Raw genomic sequence first — 19,638 nt, 5'->3', positions numbered from 1 at the left:
ATTTGTTTATTGTGGCTTGTGCAAATTATTTCTCATTATATTTTCATCAGACATGTATAGATAATCAAAATATAATGCTCTTGAAAGCATCCTCAGCTTAATAAATTTAGGGTGGAAAAATTTAACCATAACAAAAAAAAGATTTTCACATAGTTAGGCTATGTGGTTAAGATTAGCTTTTCCGTAAATACAGACACATTTTCTAAGAAGAAATGTGTTTTTAAAGCTGCCAAATTCTGCTACTTAGAAGAACTCCAAACTGGACGTCTGTGAGAGAGAGATAACTGTTCCCAGTGATGGCAATAACTGGATTAAAACTGAGAGGGCATAACTACAGGTACATCTTTTCCTGGAGGTGATGTGACAGAAGAGGACCCATTTTGAAAGAAATTGAATAGAACGGAATATTAGGATTCTGACTTAGGGAAAACGAAAAGTTTTATCTTTCCCATGTGCTGGATATTGTGGTTACCTTTAACAATATTGATTCTGGGGACAGAGAATTATAAGGGAGAGAAATTTTCGTTGGAAAACTTGAAAGCTTAAGTTGAAAAATGCACTGCCAAGTCTGAAATAGTCAATAAGATCATTAGCATGTTAAATCATGCTGAAGGTAGAGACAGTGTGTCTACTTAATGAAACACATGCAAACAAGGCTAAGATCCAGCGTGGAATTGTGAATAAATAATTGCATCGAATGCACGAAAAGCAACACCAACCATTTCTACTTTAAACACATGCCTGGTGTGAGTAAATCAAGTATTATATTCCACTTTAAGTTCTTCCCCCAACTTACTGCAGAAAATGAAATAAAAACAGAAACACAATAGTAGAACACATGCCAAACTAACAATGGAAAGGAGGAGGGTAAGTGCAAATATATACCTGTTGGTGTGAAGGTAAAAGACGGGACTGAAAAATCAAAACAAAATATAAACCAGTTATTAAGCTGAAGAGAGAAAGGGAACATATCACATTAGTATAAATCAAGCAGACAGCTGAACATAAAACAAATGTAAATAACTAAGCCAGTAGTTCTGACACTCTGATCTATGAATAAAACCAACTCTGAGGTTAAAAAAAGAAGCTTGCCTCTACAGGTACCAGTTTGAAGTGTCTGACATTCTAGTAAGCTCAGCAAGGGAATTCTGCTAGGTTAGCCTGTGAATGACCCTGCATTTAGTAACACAGATTTAGCTCACGGCTTTCGTACAAACAAGAATCCTCCACTATTAATCATCTCCAAACACAGGATGATGGATTCTTAAACAATTATTATCAGAGTCTTGCTGGAACCTTATCTAGAAATCTGAAAGTAAATGCTTATTAAAGTGAACTACTAGGTGCACTTATGTACTCAACATTGAGAAAAAAAAAAGAAAGAAGGAAAAGAAGGAAAGTCAAGGAAAGGGGAAGAAGAAAAAAACAAACAAACACAATACAAGTAAAGGAAAGGAAAGAAAAAGATGAACCGAATAAAAGAGAACCATAAAATTTAACTGTTTCACTGAGCGGAAATGCCTGACGTCTCATCACATAAATGACATTTTTTATCATCATAAAAATTTGTGAATGGACAGAAAAAACTAGAGTTTTACATTTTAATTTCTTTGAGTTTACTTTTAGAAGCTTCCTAGAAGTAGGCTGGACATTCTTTTAATACCACAGTAGAAGCTAAACAATAGAACAATAACACCCTTCTGAAAACCTTCACTCTCTCTGCAGTTATAAATCTCAATCTAATCAATAATGCCTGAAATTGAACTGCAGACCTCAAAAGTAGCAGCCATTCCTCCCCCACTTTTCCTATCTTCTCTCATTCCTGGGGGGTTGGATAACGGCAGAGCAATTTCCATGTCATTTCATAGAGGGAGGAGATTGACTTATTTCCAATCTCTTCATGTTAAATTAAAGTAAACGCTGCTCTGGTTAAAAAAAAAAAAAAAAGCAAGGAAATATATGTTATTCCCTCTAAGATTAAAGTTTCTCTAAAATAATCTTTAGTACAAACAAACTAGAATACTGATTACTTATCATGTATCAAAACACTGCCAGAATTATATTTTCTATTTCACATTTGAACATCTCCAAGAAATTTACTGTAGAATCGGAGCATTTGGGGTTGCAAACCGAAACGCTATAGCATCCTCTACAATTGTCACTTCTTACCAAGCCACTTTATCTCTGAGCATACTAGAAAGAACAAAAGCAAAAACCTCAATGCTGTGTCCCCAATTTATACCCTGGCCTTCGTTTGCAGCACAGCAGTCCCTGTCTTAAGACTCCTGTTGTGTTTTTCTTCAGTCAGGTCTTTTCAGAGAGTCAGTGTAATTTAGCTACATTCAAAAATTCAGAGCCATAGTAACAAGTCTTCATAAAAAAAAAAAATGAAAGGTGCATTTGAAACTAAAGCTACTCAAGCAAGAATGGAGTGCCTGAACATTAATTTGCAATCGCAAGGACACTGGGAAAATATGAAAGGTCCTTGTCATTACTTCTCCTAGCTAACTGCTAACCCCACTTTGAGGAACTGAAGAAGAGATGAAAAGGAGGTCAATCTAAATGAAATTTTCACTCCTAGCACAACAAATAACAACTTAATTTTCAAAGCTTCCAATAATATAATAAACTCTCTATGTCCCTAAGTGATGCGGGTGCAATATGTGAATGCATGTGGACAGGGGGTACCCAGCGAACTGGCAGATGTCACACCGATAGCTAAATGTAAGGGGGAAATGTTAAATGTGCTCACTATTCCCCCCAAAGTTACACTCTGGCTTGATGTTTTATAGGTCAATAGGCTCTTTTACATTTTTTATTCTTTAAAATATTTCACTTTCTTTTTTTCTTAAAATTACTGGCATTGACTTTGGTATAGAAAATTAAAGATCTCAAAATGCACTTAAAAATTGCATAGAAACAAAATTATAAAAAAGTGCCAACAGGACAAAGTGAAGAAAGCAGAATCAAATGCTCATCAAATTACATTTGTAATTATGTTCTATGATTTCTGCTTAAACACAAGCTAAGTTGAAAGGGCAATGGTATTAGTTTAATAGGTTTTGCACAAAGAGCACATAGGCATTTGTTGGCATGCTCAAAGTACGTTAGTAACGAAAAAGAAACATTTCAGTAGGAAGCAGAGTTGCATGTCATATTTTTAGAGTTCAAGACAACGTACAGCATTAAATTATTATAATCACATAGCTATGGCACTTCATAAGAAACACAGGATTCCACTGACTGGCTATTTGCAAAACAAGAGTTGATGATGGAGGTCTTTTGATGAAGAATTCAAGAGACTTCACATCTATATGTTAATTAGTCACTCTTTTCCTCATTCAAATCCAAACATCTTCTACCCCCAACACCCTACCCCTTCCCCGCTCCACCAAACAAAGACATCCAAAACCCCTTGTCTACAACTATTTTTAGTCAAAGGTTTTATATGGTAACATGTGCCTGACATTCTTCTACTTTGTATACATAATGAGCACCAGTTCTCTTTTCAGTAACCTCCAAGCCCTCATTTTCCATTTCACAGGCGGGAATATTGACATACTGCTTCATCCCTAGAGAGGACACATATCTGAAAAAAACATATTTAAGGATGACAATGCTAAAGCAAATGTATGTACATGAAGAGATTGCTGCTGAGCCATAGGCAGGCAGCAAGGAGATTCATTTTTAAGTATTAGTGATGCATTTGTGTTGACTCTTGCTAAGTCCCCTTGTGATGGAGAACACAAATATTTTAGACTGCTGTCCCATACTCTTTTACCTATGCATAGGGACATTCAAGTTCTAGTTAACATGAAAAATTCTGACTTTGTCATATAATTGGTCAGAGAAACAATCTGGCCAACATGTGTAAGAAATGTTCACTTATGTAGAAAATTGGGGGGAAAAAGTTGGTGATGGTAGGGTAGAAGACTTTTTTAAATTGGAAATCCTCTTTAAATTTGCTTTGCAGCAAAGCAAAGCTGTTGCATTCGACTGAAGGACGGGCCCTATAATTTGCATAATCTGCCATTTAAGTCAGTACAATTTTGAGAGCAAGAAGGGGTACCAGAAGTGATCTTGTTGGACTAAGGACAAACTGGGTGTCTCTGGAAACTAGGACTTATTCAACCATCTAACCTAATCTACAGCCCAGATCTGAGGCCCAGAATTGATGAAGGTATCTAAGGGGCAGGGAGGATCATCTGTCTGACACTGTTAACAACTTCCTTTGAGAATAAAAAACATAAAAATATCAGCAGTCTTCAGAGTTTAAGGACAAGTAGCAAAAGTATCTGTGAAAATCTTAGTACATTTGGGTGATCTGTAAAATTGTAAATAATAATAGTGGCCAAGTAAGCTGTCTTTTTTAAAACTGTAAACACATTTGTAACAAAATCACCATCACTAAGTAACAGCATACACATATTCCATTTCGCAACTTTATAATAAAAATGGACTAACCCTCTTCTCTCTGTAAGCAGTCCATCACTCAGTCATGCCTTCCATATTCACCGAGAAAGGAGTATTTTGTAAATAATCAAATGGCAGTATTTTCTATTTTGCTTCACAAAGGGTAACAATGTCTCCCCTGAAACCATGTGAGACTGTTCAAAGGTTGCGTTCATAATTCCAGTAACAAGGACATTACAAATTTCCCTCAATAATACAAAGCAATAAAATCATTCCCTAAGAGAAAAGGGAAAGGGCGTAACAGCCAAAGGCGGACCTACCTTGGTGAAATCTATTTTAAAGGAACTGGGCCCTAACAAACTAATAAACTCTATTTGTAGTTCTGCTATGTAAGAGAAGTTAGTATGTGGATACTACGGCACAATAAACGCACTTTTGAAAATCTTTAAATATTAAAAAAATTTTAGAGGATATGCACATTCATGAATAATTTGGAATCAAATATTAAAATCAAGAGTTTTATAAACATTAAAATATGAAAACCTTGGGAAAGCTATTACCTTTTCTGATACCCGCGTAAGTACTAGTAAGTCCGTTTCTCTTCTTGCGGTGTCGATAAAGCCAGACGCTGAAGACCATGAGGATGATCCAACAGGCTGCTCCGATACCTGCGATGAAGGCCGGCTGCTTCACGACATCTGAAATCTGCTGAGCGAGACTGACTTGGTCCTCAGGTGACACAGGGTTTCCATGGGAATCTGGAAAGTCATCTTCCGATTAATTTGGGTTGAAGACTCCATGCAATAATGCACACACTCATTTGTGGCTGCCATTACTTTGTTAATTTCTGGATAATGATTTCTGTTTTTCCTCTCACACCTCTCACCATCATCAAGTAAAATAGTTCATACTATTTCAGCAAAATTGCGCAATTTTATTTATTTAGTTCAACTCAAAGCAAGTGTGACAATTGTATAGAATCATGTTAAAAACAAAAGCAATGGCACTGTTTCTCTTTTCGAACCAAAAAGCTCTTCGGGTTACTGCTTAGATTAAGTCTCACAGGACAGTGCTAACTAACTGAGAAAAATACAAAAACATAACACTAAAAAATGAAATACTTTAATACACAGACAAATAATACATGTACAAATAAGGAATATTTAATAAGTATTCACAGACAATAAACTTTCTCAGACTTCTATAGGCATGCTTAAATAGTATGTTCTAAAAAAAAGAAATAAAATTTTATTTCCTCTCTAAGCTAGATATGGAAAAGTCTCTATGTGTGTGCATGTGTGTGTGCCCCTGACACTAACGTTATATTGTAAGACATTTCAGTGTCTTAGAAACACATTACTTAATGTAAGTTCAGAAAGACCTACACAATTCAGGATCAGCAAAACCCAGTGAAAAATTCAGGTAATATTACCACTGAAAGAGCCACGAATAATCTCTCCATTAAAATAATAATCATGGTAAGCAACAGATAAAATAATGTGAAATATGTAAAAGAATTATAATATCAAGGGTTATGAATACTCAAAAGGGCTTATATTTTCGGCTGGCCATTTTGATTCATTATTTAAAAATTGATGAATATATGGCTAAGAAAATTAACTTAGTTTACATTTATGTTTTAAGCCTACTGAGTTTTTTTCAAGCCCACCATAACACGCAGTCACACAAGGGGTCTGCAAAGTTGCTGTAGAGACCTGGAGGCTGTATCACCAATGCACTATCCAATTCTGTTGGCATTGAGTGATATCAACCCTGAGGATGCCCACCGTGCAGAATTCCCACCTCTGTCTGCAATTTTGATGTTCTTCCCCCACCACATCTGGTAAAACAAGAAAGTGTTGGCCCATTTCATTAGGATTGGTGCTTTCTTACAATCATTAAATCATTTGAGTCTCATACATATTGTCGTCATGAGTTCTTATAATTTTATGTGGCCTCAGCATTGACTTTGAATCTAAGTTTAACCTTCTCATAGCAGAATCTGGGTTTTGACACCCTTGACAATTTCCAGCTCCCTGCCTCCCTCCAGCTCCTCAACATGGTCAATCCAGACACCTGCCTTACACGACTGACTTATGGTGGCCACCTCCCTGTGGGATACGTAGATATAACTTAACTTGACTCACCCCAGTGACCCCACACCCCTCATGGACTGTGCAGATATGCCACAGTGACCATTCTCAGACAGAATGTGACCCCATGGAACTTGTGCCGTTTGCTCTAAGAACCCACCAGTTGGAACTCCCCAGAGGAAACCTGCCTGGGTAATACCTTCAACAGCAAAAGTCCTCAGAGCCTAGGTCTTCCCCCCCCGGATCCCCACCTGCTGTTTGAGCACATTGCCCTGGTGGCCTTCTCATCTGCCCTTGTTGGCACACCCTCTGTCTCATGGGTCTGTGAGTGATAAACTGCTTCCGTTATTTCGTGTGTTTTTGTTGTGTTGCCTCCTGTGAGTCCCATCTAAGCAACACACTGGGAGGTTTTAACTTTCCTCCCACTCAAGGCTCTCCTAGGAGGGGGCATGTGGACAGGAATAAGCCGGACACGGGTTGGATAAGAGCCACAGGGGCATCTACCAGTATAAACAAATTTCCTATGTGAGGGACACCTGGTCATGGGTTGAACACAGGCATTATGCTGTCTGCCAGGATTAAAAGGCATCCTGTGAAAGGCACAAAGTGAACACCCACAACCAAATTCTCCAAAGCCCTGTCAGGGCAGGACTAGAGTTTATAGCCACTCTGCAAAGAGAGACCTTAAGACCAAATTAGAAAGAAATACAGCAATTCTGCTAATACAATCTGCTTTAAGATAGAAAGATTTTTCAATCCAAAAATACATTTTTTTTCATAAAGATAATTGGTATAACTCATTACATAGGAATAACATTTTTTATGGATTCTTCTTTCAATGGATTTTTCTCTTATCAAATGACATTGCATCTTGATAAGAAAACTGGAAGGAAAAATAAGCAACGTTCAATGACGAAGGAAACAGCCTTCAGGAAAACAGCACTCCTTTCAATGCAAAATGGCTAAATTCCTTCTCATGTTGTATGAGTGTGTGTGGTTTTTCAGTTTGCTTTGTTCTTGAACAGAATTCCAGATCTCATTCTATAGAAGGTCAAGGCTGAAAAACCCATTTTCACAAGCAGTTATCTGCCTTTCTCTGTTTGTTGAATGAAAGTTTTATTTCATGTTCCAGACTCTTTTATTACCTCTGGTTATCCTAAGAGCACTTCATCCTCTTAAAGTTCACCGAGCAGACCTGTTCTTCTTATTCCTAATACATTCTTTGTATCTGCTAGGTTTATAGATTTCATGGCTATTTGTGCAAGGTTAAGATGGGTAGCCTCAGATAATACGGAAGCAGCCAAGAGAGGTCCTATGCAAGCAACCAGATGGACTTAACAGACTCAAGTGTGGTAGGACTAATGAATTAAAACAGCCACTCGCTAGCTCAGTCTTTGTCTCACTGCAGCTGAGCCTATATTAAGACACGGAAAAATGGAACTCATTTATAATTTCAAGGAAAACAATTTGGCCCTTAAGCCCCCATGGTTTCAATCTTAAATAAATAAAATTATACATAGTCATTTTCCCAATTTATCTTCCAAAAAAATAGAACTAAATAATCTTCAGTCATAAAAATAGGTAAACAACAATATATAGAGTCATCACAGTGTTAACTTATTTCAATGTTAATAAATTAATACTGACATTTAATAAAATTGGGCAAATATTTGACTATCAACTATTTTCTCAATATAAACTGTTTTCCTCCACATCTTACATAAACGTGCAACCGATGCGTCAAGCAACTTATTTTGTTATAGTTTCTTGTGTTGCTTGAAACAAACCAGGAGCTATTTTTTGTTTAAAAGTTTTATTTCTATATATAATCATTCGTTATTTTTTTAAAAAAATATTTTGGTAGTTTTTGGAGAACAGGATGTTTTTAGTTACATGGATTTAGTAGTAACATGAGTGCAAAAATCAAATTTTAGCCTATGGCTGTGACAGAGACAGCAAGTTTTTCCCTAAAAGCTTAAATGGGACCCGCATATAATAGAGCTGTTGGGAGGAGGCTTCCTAGCCAGTGACTTAGTTTTGTAGTGACCACATTCATTTGCTCGCAGTCACACTGGGAGGAGTGATGTGTATCATGTCTAGACCCGTACCACTGAATACTCCCATAGACAATGCGTTTCTTTCCTCCTCTTGTGCAGGCCCAGGGTCCACTTCAGAAGCGCTGTGATGAAGAGGCTAACCCATCTGCCTATGATCCTCAATGCCTGTGTGGAACAGAGTCCCCACCCCACAAGTGGACTTTGGTAGATGTTATTGTCTTATAGGACAGAAATTCTGCAAGTGTATCTATTACCGCAACTCGCACTGTCTAAACAATGGAACATCAATAATATTCTTCAAAATAAATGTGAAGTTCTTTATGTATAGCAATGAAGTTTATGAAAACCAGGTGTTTCTTAATTTTGTTTTGAAATAATTTCCAGGATGTCACCAATATTATTAACATGCAAAACTAGTATGTAATTGTGAATTACAAAGCTTCATACGTCTGATCCTTTTCGATGATTTAACAACTGATTATAATATTAGTAACATATACTAATATTTCGCTAGTCATAAAATACTACTAATGCTTAACTTCTGATCTGGAAGACAAAAACATAAAGGTGCTATATGCTTCTTGGCATCATTCATAATTTACATGTAGCTTCTTAATATTTGAACCTTTCTTCTTGCTTTTCAGTTACAATGGTCATTGTTCTGTTATTGTTTGTTTTAGATTTTACTAGCATGCGCTTACTAATTTGTACTTTATGTTCACGCCATATTGCCCAGAGTGAATGGTGGTAATGAAGCTTTCGATGTTAGTTTTTTTATTAATTCATCTAACCATGTTTGAGGCACAAATCGCATTTAACTTTCTAAGTAATCAGCATATAAACATATTTCCATACTCTTTGACATCTCAATCTATCTTTTTTGTTATAATAAACAATTTTAAATAGACACTACATGTGAATATAAATTGGTCATTGCTATAAACTTCTAATACCTGATTTAAGTTTTAAATAGAAGTTTGCTTATTTGATTTTTGTTTGTTTGTTTGTTTTGAGACGGAGTCTTGCTCTGTCTCCCAGGCTGGAGTGCAGTGGCGCGATCTTGGCTCACTGCAAGCTCCGCCTCCCGGGTTCATGCCATTCTCATGCCTCAGTGTCCCAAGTAGCTGGGACTACAGGCGCCCGCCACCATGCCCAGCTAATTTTTTGTATTTTTAGTAGAGATGGGGTTTCACTGTGTTAGTCAGGATGGTCTCGATCTCCTGACCTCGTGATTCGCCCGCCTCGGCCTCCCAAAGTGTTGGGATTACAGGTCTGAGCCACCGCGCCTGGCCTATTTGTTTGATCTTAAATCCAAGCAACTGAGTTCCATGAAGGTGCAGACTCTCTTTCATGTTCGCGGAGCTCCTTGGTGCTCAATTAATAGTATTTGTTGAATAGATTAAAAAATTATATAGGACAGGATTAGGATAACATTGCATATTGACAGCCTTTTGCCTGAAATATCAAAAATGTGTGCTTGGATATGTTCAAGTTTAGTTGAGATATCTATGTCCATATATCTATATTTAGTCTCTCTCTCTCTCTCTCTTTCTCTCTCCTATATATTAAGTAAAGCTAACACCTTTTTGTAGCTCTAAGCCATATTCCATATTCTATTAAATTAGCAATGGTGGGTGGCTCAGCCAAATGCAAAAAAGCAAAGCAGGACACACAGTAGAGTGATAGATTGGATGTGCACTGACACTCACCCAGCTGGATGAACTGAGGCTCACTCTTCACCCCAGGCCCAGCCCCAGTGCTGGCTGCCACTTCCACACTGTATCGGATTCCAGGAACAAGAAAGGGAATGACCACGGAAAAGGTGGAACCATCCACTGTTTTGTTGATGTGGTATCGAGTTTCATTGCCCAGACACCAAACCTGTAAGAAGTACATCACAAAAATCAAGCTGGTAAATTACCTAAACGAATGCAAAGACCAACAAGGGGTTGCAGTTTTAGACCTAGACAGAGTACAAAACTGTCATGCACAAACATAGGAAGTTTCCAAAGTCATTTTTCCCTAAAATCTAGTTCTATGAGCAATCTTCCGGTCAAGTTTAATGTTAAAAGTAGTTTCAAGGCATCTTCATTACTTTCTCATATACTTTTAAAAGGTTATATCAGGTAAGTCTCCAAATCTGTGCTTGAAGGTAGTAGTTTCTATCAGCCCACTTCATTTAGATTTCTTTTTAACACCAAGATAGTATTTGCCAGATAAATAAGTACCTTGCAGATAGCTGTGTCTATGCAGATCAAGAACAATACTCATTCAACATTTGCATTCTAGGCATGACACAGATGACCAGATATTGTAAAACAAAAATGAGTAGGAAACTCCAAGTCTCGTACTTTACTTCAACAGTTCTCTGGGATCAACCTGCTTGGCACTGGCACTGGCACTGGCACATCTCATCTTACAAGGAGTAGTTGATTGAAAAGGAAGGAGAGCTTCTGAATACTCTAAAGTAGTTTGCACAAATATGATTATTAAAAACAAAACTGCACACAAGGAGAAAGCCTCACCTAGGATTTTATTCAACCTTTGGTACACTGAACTATATTATCAATGAGAGAAAATTTGCCCTCTGATCTTCTATTTAAATGGGAATATCAGTCCTTCACAGCATACATGAGATCATAATAAAAGCAATACCTATTTGCTGTGAAAAAAGCATTCTTCTAATAACAAAGAGTTAACCTGATTAACTTTGCTAATAATATTTGTGATCAAAAACTATCCTCAAGAAATTGAGATTTTCAAACTATACTATAATCCTTGTTTTAAGTTTCATTAAAAGATTCATCACCGAGTGATCTTCTGCGATGTTTAAGAACTTGGATATGGTGCATGACAATGTTCAAGCTCAGTTTCCATAAGAAAATCATCTATAGAAAAACATGCTCTATTATTATTATTATTATTAGAGACGGAGTCTTGCTCTGTGGCCCAGGCTGCAGTGTAGTGGTGCAATCTTGGCTTACTGCAGCCTCCACCTCTCGGGTTCCAGTGATTCTCTTGCCTCAGCCTCCTAAGTAGCTGAGATTAAAGGTGTGCACCACCACACCCAGCTAATTTTTGTATTTTTTAGTAGAGACGGGGTTTCACCATTTGGCCAGGCCGGCCTGACCTCAGATGATCTGCCCGCCTCGGCCTCTCAAAGTGCTGGGATTACAGGCGTGAGCCACCGCGCCCAACTGACATACTCTATATTCCTTATGATGTCCTCAAGCAATATATACCATTAAGTAGACAACTGTCTAAACTATAATAGGAAGTGAGATTTAAAATAAATCTAAGCATACCAGTCTCCTCCATCATTTATCCTTTTATTTTTTCTTTGAAAGTTAGTATTATTTTAATATAGTTTCAATACATAACACCAAGAAATGGTCAGACCCTATACTAGGAGCTGATCATTTGGAAATAAAGACTCTTTTGTGATTTTTTTTAATCTCAATTACATTATGCAGCTGAACCAAAGCCACAAACTGATTTTGTACCAGTCAATCAGGTTCTGAAAGGCATTTTATTATTTTAAATTGACCATGAAGCTATGTGAAATCCACCCTTTTGCATTTCTTCAGGAGAGAAATGAGTTCTGACTCTTATGGGAAAATGCCTACATTCCACAATTTAGCTTCAGAGCTGAGACATCACCTCATTTTAAATCCTTAAAAATCTTCTATAGCATTCTATTTTTCTAGACTAACACATAGGATCCAGTCACTCCTCAGTATTGAGACAGCCTTGAAACTCTTCAAAAAACACTTAAAAGTACAGAGACTTTTACCTTTTAATGCCTCAATTATGCTAGAAAATCTTATTTGAAATATCTTAAAACGTCCACAGTGCACTTATGGCAGTCTTTTACATACTTTAAAAAATACACTGTTCATATACACAAATTTCATAAAGAGGTTTCTCAATTTGTTTTTAAAAATCTTTTGAAAATAAAATAAAATTCTGCTCAGGATACTTGGTTACTGTACAGATTAATTTGCTCCTCAGAAGAACATGTATAGTCTTATTTGGGCCTTAACTAAGGATGCACATCAGAATCGCCAAAAGATTCACCAAAATATATGTGCAAGGGCCTCTGTCAGACCACCTGAATCAGAATTTCAAAATCACTGAATACACAAGAAAGCGTTTTAAAAATAATTTTACATGTTGCTACGTGGACCAGCAGATGGCGCCAAATATCCATAAACAAATACCAGCCCGCTTTCTCTTTGTGAATGGCGGGGGCATTACATACATTAATATACATATATTATACTCATACCTTATACTCTTGGACCATTCCATTTTGAGTGTCTTCTGGAGGTGGCTGCCAACTAACTAGAATTGCAGTTCCGTTTCCATCATTCTTGGATACAGTTACACCTTGGGGTGGGGCACTGGGTGCTATTAAATTGTTTTAAAAGGTAGGTTATTAGAATGTGCTAGAGAACACTGAAAGCAGGTAATTAATACGAAACCCAATAATAAATATATTAATATTATATCAATATATGCTTCTTTTTTTTTCTCGAGACGGAGTCTCGCTCTGTCGTCTAGGCTATAGTGCTGTGACACGATCTCGGCTCACTGCAACCTCCCCCTCCCGGGTTCAAGTGATTCTCCTGCCTCAGCCCCCTGAGTAGGTGGGGTTACAGGCACGTGCCACCATGTCCCGCTAATTTTTGTATTTTTAATAGCGATGGGGTTTCACCGCCTTGGCCAGGCTGGTCTCGAACTCGTGACTTCAGGTGATCTGCCCACCTCAGCCTCCCAAAGTGCTGGGGTTACAGGGGTGAGCCACTGTGCCCAGCTGCATATGTTTTAAAGATGTATCTCATCCAAGTCTGAATAGTCCCCAACTACCTAAGTTGTTCCTCACTTAATGCTAATTCACTGCCACCGTGAATTTTCCATAACCGAAGTTATACCTTGTTCCCACCAAACATCCCAGGACAATGCCTATTCCTTCTACCCTGTAACGCTAGTCTCATGTTCTCCCCCGAAATGTTCAAAAGTAGGAAAATGAATATTAATCATTCATGATAATTACTTATACAGCCAAAGTGACGAAGACATGTTGGGAAAAATCCTGCTGTTGGTTAATGTAATCTTTTACCTTTATGTAAATATTGTTTAATTTCTAGGAATAGGGTGGTCAGCTATAGTGGTTTGTCTAGAACTGAGGTGTTTTAAGAGAGATGAGATTTAGGAAGAAAATGCTAATCTCACAAAGTCCTGGGCAAATCAACACATTATTCAAATCATGGATCAAAATAAACAAATAGAAAATGCTGAATGGAAAATAAACCAAACAGAAAACAATTTCATTTTTAAATGTGAATTTTAGTTCTGAATAATTAAATTTCTATATGCCATTAAGTAATATAATGTTCACATTTGCACATTTGAGGTAGGCCACTATTAAAGCAAGTCAACTATTATAGCATTTTGCTTTTCTAGTTTTCTAAATAAACAAATACTGTTAGCAAAATGTATGTTGAATATCAAGAAAGTTAGTAATTAATGCCACTATTAACATTATAACAATTTAAATTAAGCTAATAAAATGCTAACAAATATAGTGCAATGCACAGAAATCATACGCTTCATCATACTTGCCTTCTTCCAGGGTTTTGGCGAACTTGATTTCACTATCTGCTCCTTGAAATTCATTAAAAAAAGGGCGAGCCTTAATTTCATAGTTGACTCCCTTTCTGAGATCAGGGATAACCACACTGTTTTTGGTTGGGGTCCTCACTTCAAAAACTAACCAGTCTGATTCTCCGTGGTTGGCTCCAGATGGCCGATAGAGAATTTTATATCCTTGTATATACTGAGACTGTTGATCTACCTATTAAAAAGACAAGTAAAATGTAATTATTCATATTATTGTATTGGTTCATTAGAAAATAATAAAAATTAAGCGTTATAAAATGCACAAAATTCTGTCTGGCTTCATCCCACATTCTTACACAAGCAATGTGTAAGAATTAGAAAGGAAAAAATAAAACTCATTATTTGTGGACAGCATGAGTGTGCTCATAGAAAATCCAAAAGAATCTTCAGCCAAAACATTCCAATAAGTAGAATACTGAAAAAAATCCACTATCTTTTGTAAGGTGATAGAGATTTCTGTGGCATTAACTTCTATGCTTCATGCAGAAATGTGAGGCCTGACGGCAGCTCTGACATTGCATGTAAGACACCCCTGGGTGAAGGGGATGAGAAGCTAAATGTTTGACGACTCTCTGATTTTAAAAGCCTACTTAATACTACTTGGAAATATTTCTAAGTTTAAAAGACTCATGTAATAATGATCCTATCACAAGTTACATATCATAGTTAATACTATCTGTTTCTTTCCTGAGACAGGTCAAGTTCACTACTGCAGCACAATAGGAAAAAAAATAGGCTCAAGATGCAATTTTCTGTTTAAAGCCAAACTAATAGCTACTGTAACAAACAGTGCTTACACTATAAAGTTATCATTAATGTACAAGTAGGCAACAGATAGTTACATTTTATATGCATTACAATGATCTCGCAGACGCTTATTAAAACTGAGATCAAACATTGTAACAACTCACTGTCCAGTGCACTTCCATGGAGGAGGAAGAAAGGATGGTAGGGTTGTGGAGGTGCAGAACAACATTCCCCAGCTCTCTCTGGACCTGCTTGTGGTCCACCCCCTGACTTGTTGGTGGAACATCTACAACAATTCAAGAAAAGTGTGTCAGGTTCTGCACAATGTTACTGAACTGAATGAAAGCATGGTAAAACAAACTTTTCATTCATAGCAACTCTCAGTAAAGAAGAATCCAAGCCAGGCTGTGATTCAGAAAAAAAAAAAAAAAAAGGAATAATTTAACCTTTTTATTAGGATTAGGAAAGTAAGAGGGGATAGAGAGTAGAGAGAACGCAGAGGACAGGTATTATAGAAAGGCAAAAAGAGCGGGAAGCAAAGACAACAACGGCAAATAACAACATTTAGTGGCTCCTCCCACCACGTAATGAACACCTTCCTGATGAAAATGAGGGCACTAGGGCAATTCCCTCTGAGTTTGTGAAAACCTTCTGCAGGGATCCTAACTATGAGAGACTGAAATTGCAGCAGAGTGGCTAAGCAACGGAAAGAAAGGAGATACGGTTAGTGAAAACCAAGAGAAAGAAGTCAGATCCTTTACACCTTTGAAGATGAACTTGGATATTTTCTCACAGAAGGTATACGGTAAGTTAGTAGCTACGATGGAGGTGATACAGATGCCACCAAGGAAGTAAAATAAAATAAATCTGATTAGATTCATGAGAAAAAAGTACTTAACGTTTATTTAATTGATGATGATTTAGTTTAGTTATTGTATCGTAGTAAAGAAGGCTTAATAAAGAGTTCTTAATCTCAAAACCCAAGTTTTAGAAAGGAAACCAAGAACACAGTAAGAATGAAATGGCTGCTAATGTTAATTTTTTTTGATAAGCTTCTTAAAGTCTACACTCAAAAAAACATTTGCCCATTTCTGAAGCGGTTTTCTAAACACAGATGTTTTGCTTTGTTTATAACAGTAACAGGGAATACATGGGAGGACGTGAAGAAAACGTTTTTTGGACCTCGGAATTCTCTTTCTCAAAGAATTGTATTTTGGCACCTACATTCCAGATTATTCCCCATTACCTAAAAAAATTAAAATAAGAATTTTAGTTTAATGAATCATTAAATACCTTCAAACAATTGATCTTGGGTAGAAAGCAAAAGCAGGAATACTAAGAATGAGATCGCTAAGTATCTCGGATGAAGTCCACGGAAGCTAGGCAGGTGGAAGAGATGACATCAAGATTGATATCAAACACTCTTACATATTGTTTGGTTGTTTTTATACTTAACCTAGAAATTAAGCTGATAAATAAGCAAGATGAAAAAGAACTGGGATAATTCTGGCATCTCATACTTCATCTTCCTTTACCAATATTTTTGGTTAGGACCGGCCCTCAGGATAACTATTATCACAGCCTCTACGTAGTAAACACTTGATCGTCACCTTTCCATCTCTTCCTTACCCACTGGTCTCAATTGCTCCTATGATTCAAGCTGCCACCCATCTCTAGGATAACAGTGAAATACTTGGAATGAAACAGACCTGGGTTTGCACCCCACCTCGGCAACTTAAAAACCACATAACATTGGAACAATTTCTTAGCCTCACTATTCTTCAGTTTCCTTGTGCTTCAGATGGTAGCATCAAAGGCAGCTAATCCTGAGGGCTGTGGTGAAAGCTGTCTTGTGGTAAGACATAAAAAGTGCTTTTCCTGAGATCAGGGATTGTGGACCCATAGTATATAGCATAGTGCCATATACATAGGTGTTGCTTAATAAACATAGGTTCAACTAAAATGTATTCATGTATAGAAAACACACACATTATGTCAGCTTCCAAATATTTCCCTCATACATAAGCTCCCATCCTCACAAAATCATCTCCCTTTCAGAAAGTATCTTCAAATACAGAAATAACCATTTTATATATAACTGCCATATATGATCTGCATCCCAATCCCAAATTCCTCTGATTTGAGATAAACCTACCAATCAGTTCCTTCAGGAAAATTGCTAGATTCTCCCACCTAGTACCCGTGATAGCAACAGCAGTCCATAATATTATAATAGAAGTGTTCACAGCAGAGAGAAAAAGGGAAAGTGACACCTAATAATATAATTTTGAGAAGTTTATGAATTGATCCTGTTACTGTTTTTGTTCTCCTCCTCCTGAAGGAAATGTATGACAATGTAAAAGGTCTTTCTCAACATTCCGAATTAGACTTAAAGAAAACCTAACTGCTCCAGCCAACTGTCTCCTCCAACGTTAAAACTTCGTATACACAACCTCTGAGGGGAGACTATCCAGGCCCCACTCATTGATAATAACTGATATCACCTTAGGCATGATATATATATTCTATGTATCTGTACAGATTCTTTTAAAACTAGGGCTCAAGAATGATACACAGACAGGACACGTGGGTGAAGAATCATAGTAACTAACAATGGTAACAACAGCCGCACCTCTGCCACGATGGCCACCACCCCTACCTGCCAGGTGCTCATCTCATCTTCATTGCATAATCAAATCTTGTCTTTGGGAAAGCACACTTTGATTACCACATAACAAGGCTCTAACTCCAACCATGACATAGGTCTACCTGACTCCTGTACTGGGAACCCGTGCCCTATATCTGTGCACCTTTAGCTTTTGACCCCAGCTCATTCATAAGTATCTACACTTGCAACCATATTTCAGAAATGGTTAGAGAAATTACGCCTGCTCCTTTCTGAATCACTTTCCAACAAGTCCTCCTTGGATTTCCTCAGCCCTCATTCTTCTCCTTGTTGTGTTTGCATTCCGTTCTCTACAGGGAAGTTTTTTTGCAGGTGATTCCCCAGGTTCTTATTACGGTTGTAATCCAGGGCTTCCAGCCTCAAAGGAAGTCCAAGAAGAGGCAAGATATGTGCCTCAATTTTACTTCTTCTCATGGGACCTTTTCTGTTGCCTTGAGCTAGAATAAGCATAACTCTTCCGTATGGCAGTCTCTCAAAATGTTAAGGAAAAGATGTCATGTCTGCTCTGAGGTTATTATTTTCTGGCCTCACCATAGCCAGATCCTTGAATGTCTTTTCATATGATGTGATTTTCAGCCTTTCACGCGGCCTCATCGACTATCCCTACTGTCCTCCTCTTAAAAGTCCATCTGAAAACGTAGTGTCCAGAACAAACACATTACTCCATTCATGAACTGAATAGTGCTAAGTAAAAAGAGAAAAATTACTTGATCCGGGCATAATTCTAGTGCCAGCTAAGACTACATTTGTTCTCTTGGCAACTACATCCGTCAGTAGGTTCAGATGGGTGTTTTATTTTAAAGTGAGACCACTCCGAAAGCCCTGACACACTCACATATACTTCCCGTAAGCCTGCTGTCTTTAGTCTATCCTTTTACAGCTAATTTTTTAAACCCAAGTTCAAGTACCAGACTTTTTAGTTTGCTCTATTAACTTTAATAGTTAGCACTCTCCCATCAGTCCAATCTGTTGAGCTATATTTAATTCTGATTCTCTTATTTGGCATACTAGCTGTCTTTCTCAGTTTTATGATATCCATGAATTTTATGAACTTCCTTTACTTTTAGTCCTGACACTAAAAGAAATCCAAGTCCAATAACAGATTTTATGGGATAAAATAGAAAACAAATCTGAATCTTATATACTTATATATTGATTGGTTAATGTATTCCTTGTCCAATTCTGAGGAATGGGTAGGTTTAGCCCCTTTTTATAGGTGAGGAAACTCAGAAGGGCTGACTAACTTTCTCAAGGCCACACAGCTAGTAGATTGACGAGCTGAAATTAAAAAAAAAAAAAGTCTTTGATTTCACAATTGTACGCCTGTTTCTCTATATTTCCAGTATTCCAGTTAACAAGGATTCATTGTACTTAGAGTGATGTGGTTTGGCTGTGTCCCCACCCAAATCTCATCTTGAACTATGTAGTTCTCGTGATCCCCATGTGTCATGGGAGGGACTTGGTAGGGGGTAATTGAATCATGGAGTAGTTACCCCATGCTGCTGTTCTCGTGATAGTGAGTGAGTCCTCATGAGACCTGATGGTTTTATAAGGGGCTCTGCTCACTTTTGCTCGGCACTTCTTGCTGCTGTTCTCGTGATAGTGAGTGAGTTCTCATGAGACCTGATGGTTTTTTAAGGGGCTTTGCTCACTTTTGCTCGGCGCTTGATGCTGCTGTTGTCGTGATGGTGAGTGAGTCATCATGAGACCTGATGGTTTTATAAGGGGCTCTGCTCACTTTTGCTCAGCACTTCTTGCTGCCACCATGTGAACCGGGACGTGTTTCTTTCCCCTTCTGCCATGATTGTAAGTTTTCTGAGGCTTCCCCAGCCATGCTGAACTGTGAGTCAATTAAACCTCTTTCCTTTATAAATTGCCCAGTCTCGGGGAAGTTCCTTATTAGCAGCGTGAGAACAGACTAACACATTGTTCCACTAGCTATGCATATGCAAAGGCAAAT

General features: G+C 37.5%; 1 protein-coding gene across 7 annotated transcripts in view; it reads right to left on the bottom strand.

Moving 5' to 3' along the window:
• Positions 1-19,638, bottom strand: part of ROBO1 (roundabout guidance receptor 1) — a 1,209,916-nt gene that overhangs the window by 58,876 nt on the left and 1,131,402 nt on the right. For 5 of the 7 annotated variants that reach the window (XM_055259183.2, XM_055259184.2, XM_063630535.1 and 2 more), the window contains 6 exons: positions 15,157-15,278; positions 14,189-14,420; positions 12,852-12,973; positions 10,273-10,444; positions 4,974-5,171; positions 886-912 (listed from right to left, as the gene is read on the bottom strand). In XM_055259183.2, coding sequence (XP_055115158.2) covers positions 886-912; positions 4,974-5,171; positions 10,273-10,444; positions 12,852-12,973; positions 14,189-14,420; positions 15,157-15,278 — 873 coding nt within the window. The remainder of the gene's footprint in view (positions 1-885; positions 913-4,973; positions 5,172-10,272; positions 10,445-12,851; positions 12,974-14,188; positions 14,421-15,156; positions 15,279-19,638) is intronic. The other 2 variants (XM_055259187.2, XM_055259188.2) reach the window with 1 other exon arrangement.

The sequence above is a fragment of the Symphalangus syndactylus genome, chromosome 21, assembly GCF_028878055.3.
Source record: "Symphalangus syndactylus isolate Jambi chromosome 21, NHGRI_mSymSyn1-v2.1_pri, whole genome shotgun sequence".
Classification (NCBI taxonomy): Eukaryota; Metazoa; Chordata; class Mammalia; order Primates; family Hylobatidae; genus Symphalangus; species Symphalangus syndactylus.
Note: the sequence above shows the minus strand (reverse complement) of the source record. Positions and strands in the feature narration are given on the sequence as shown.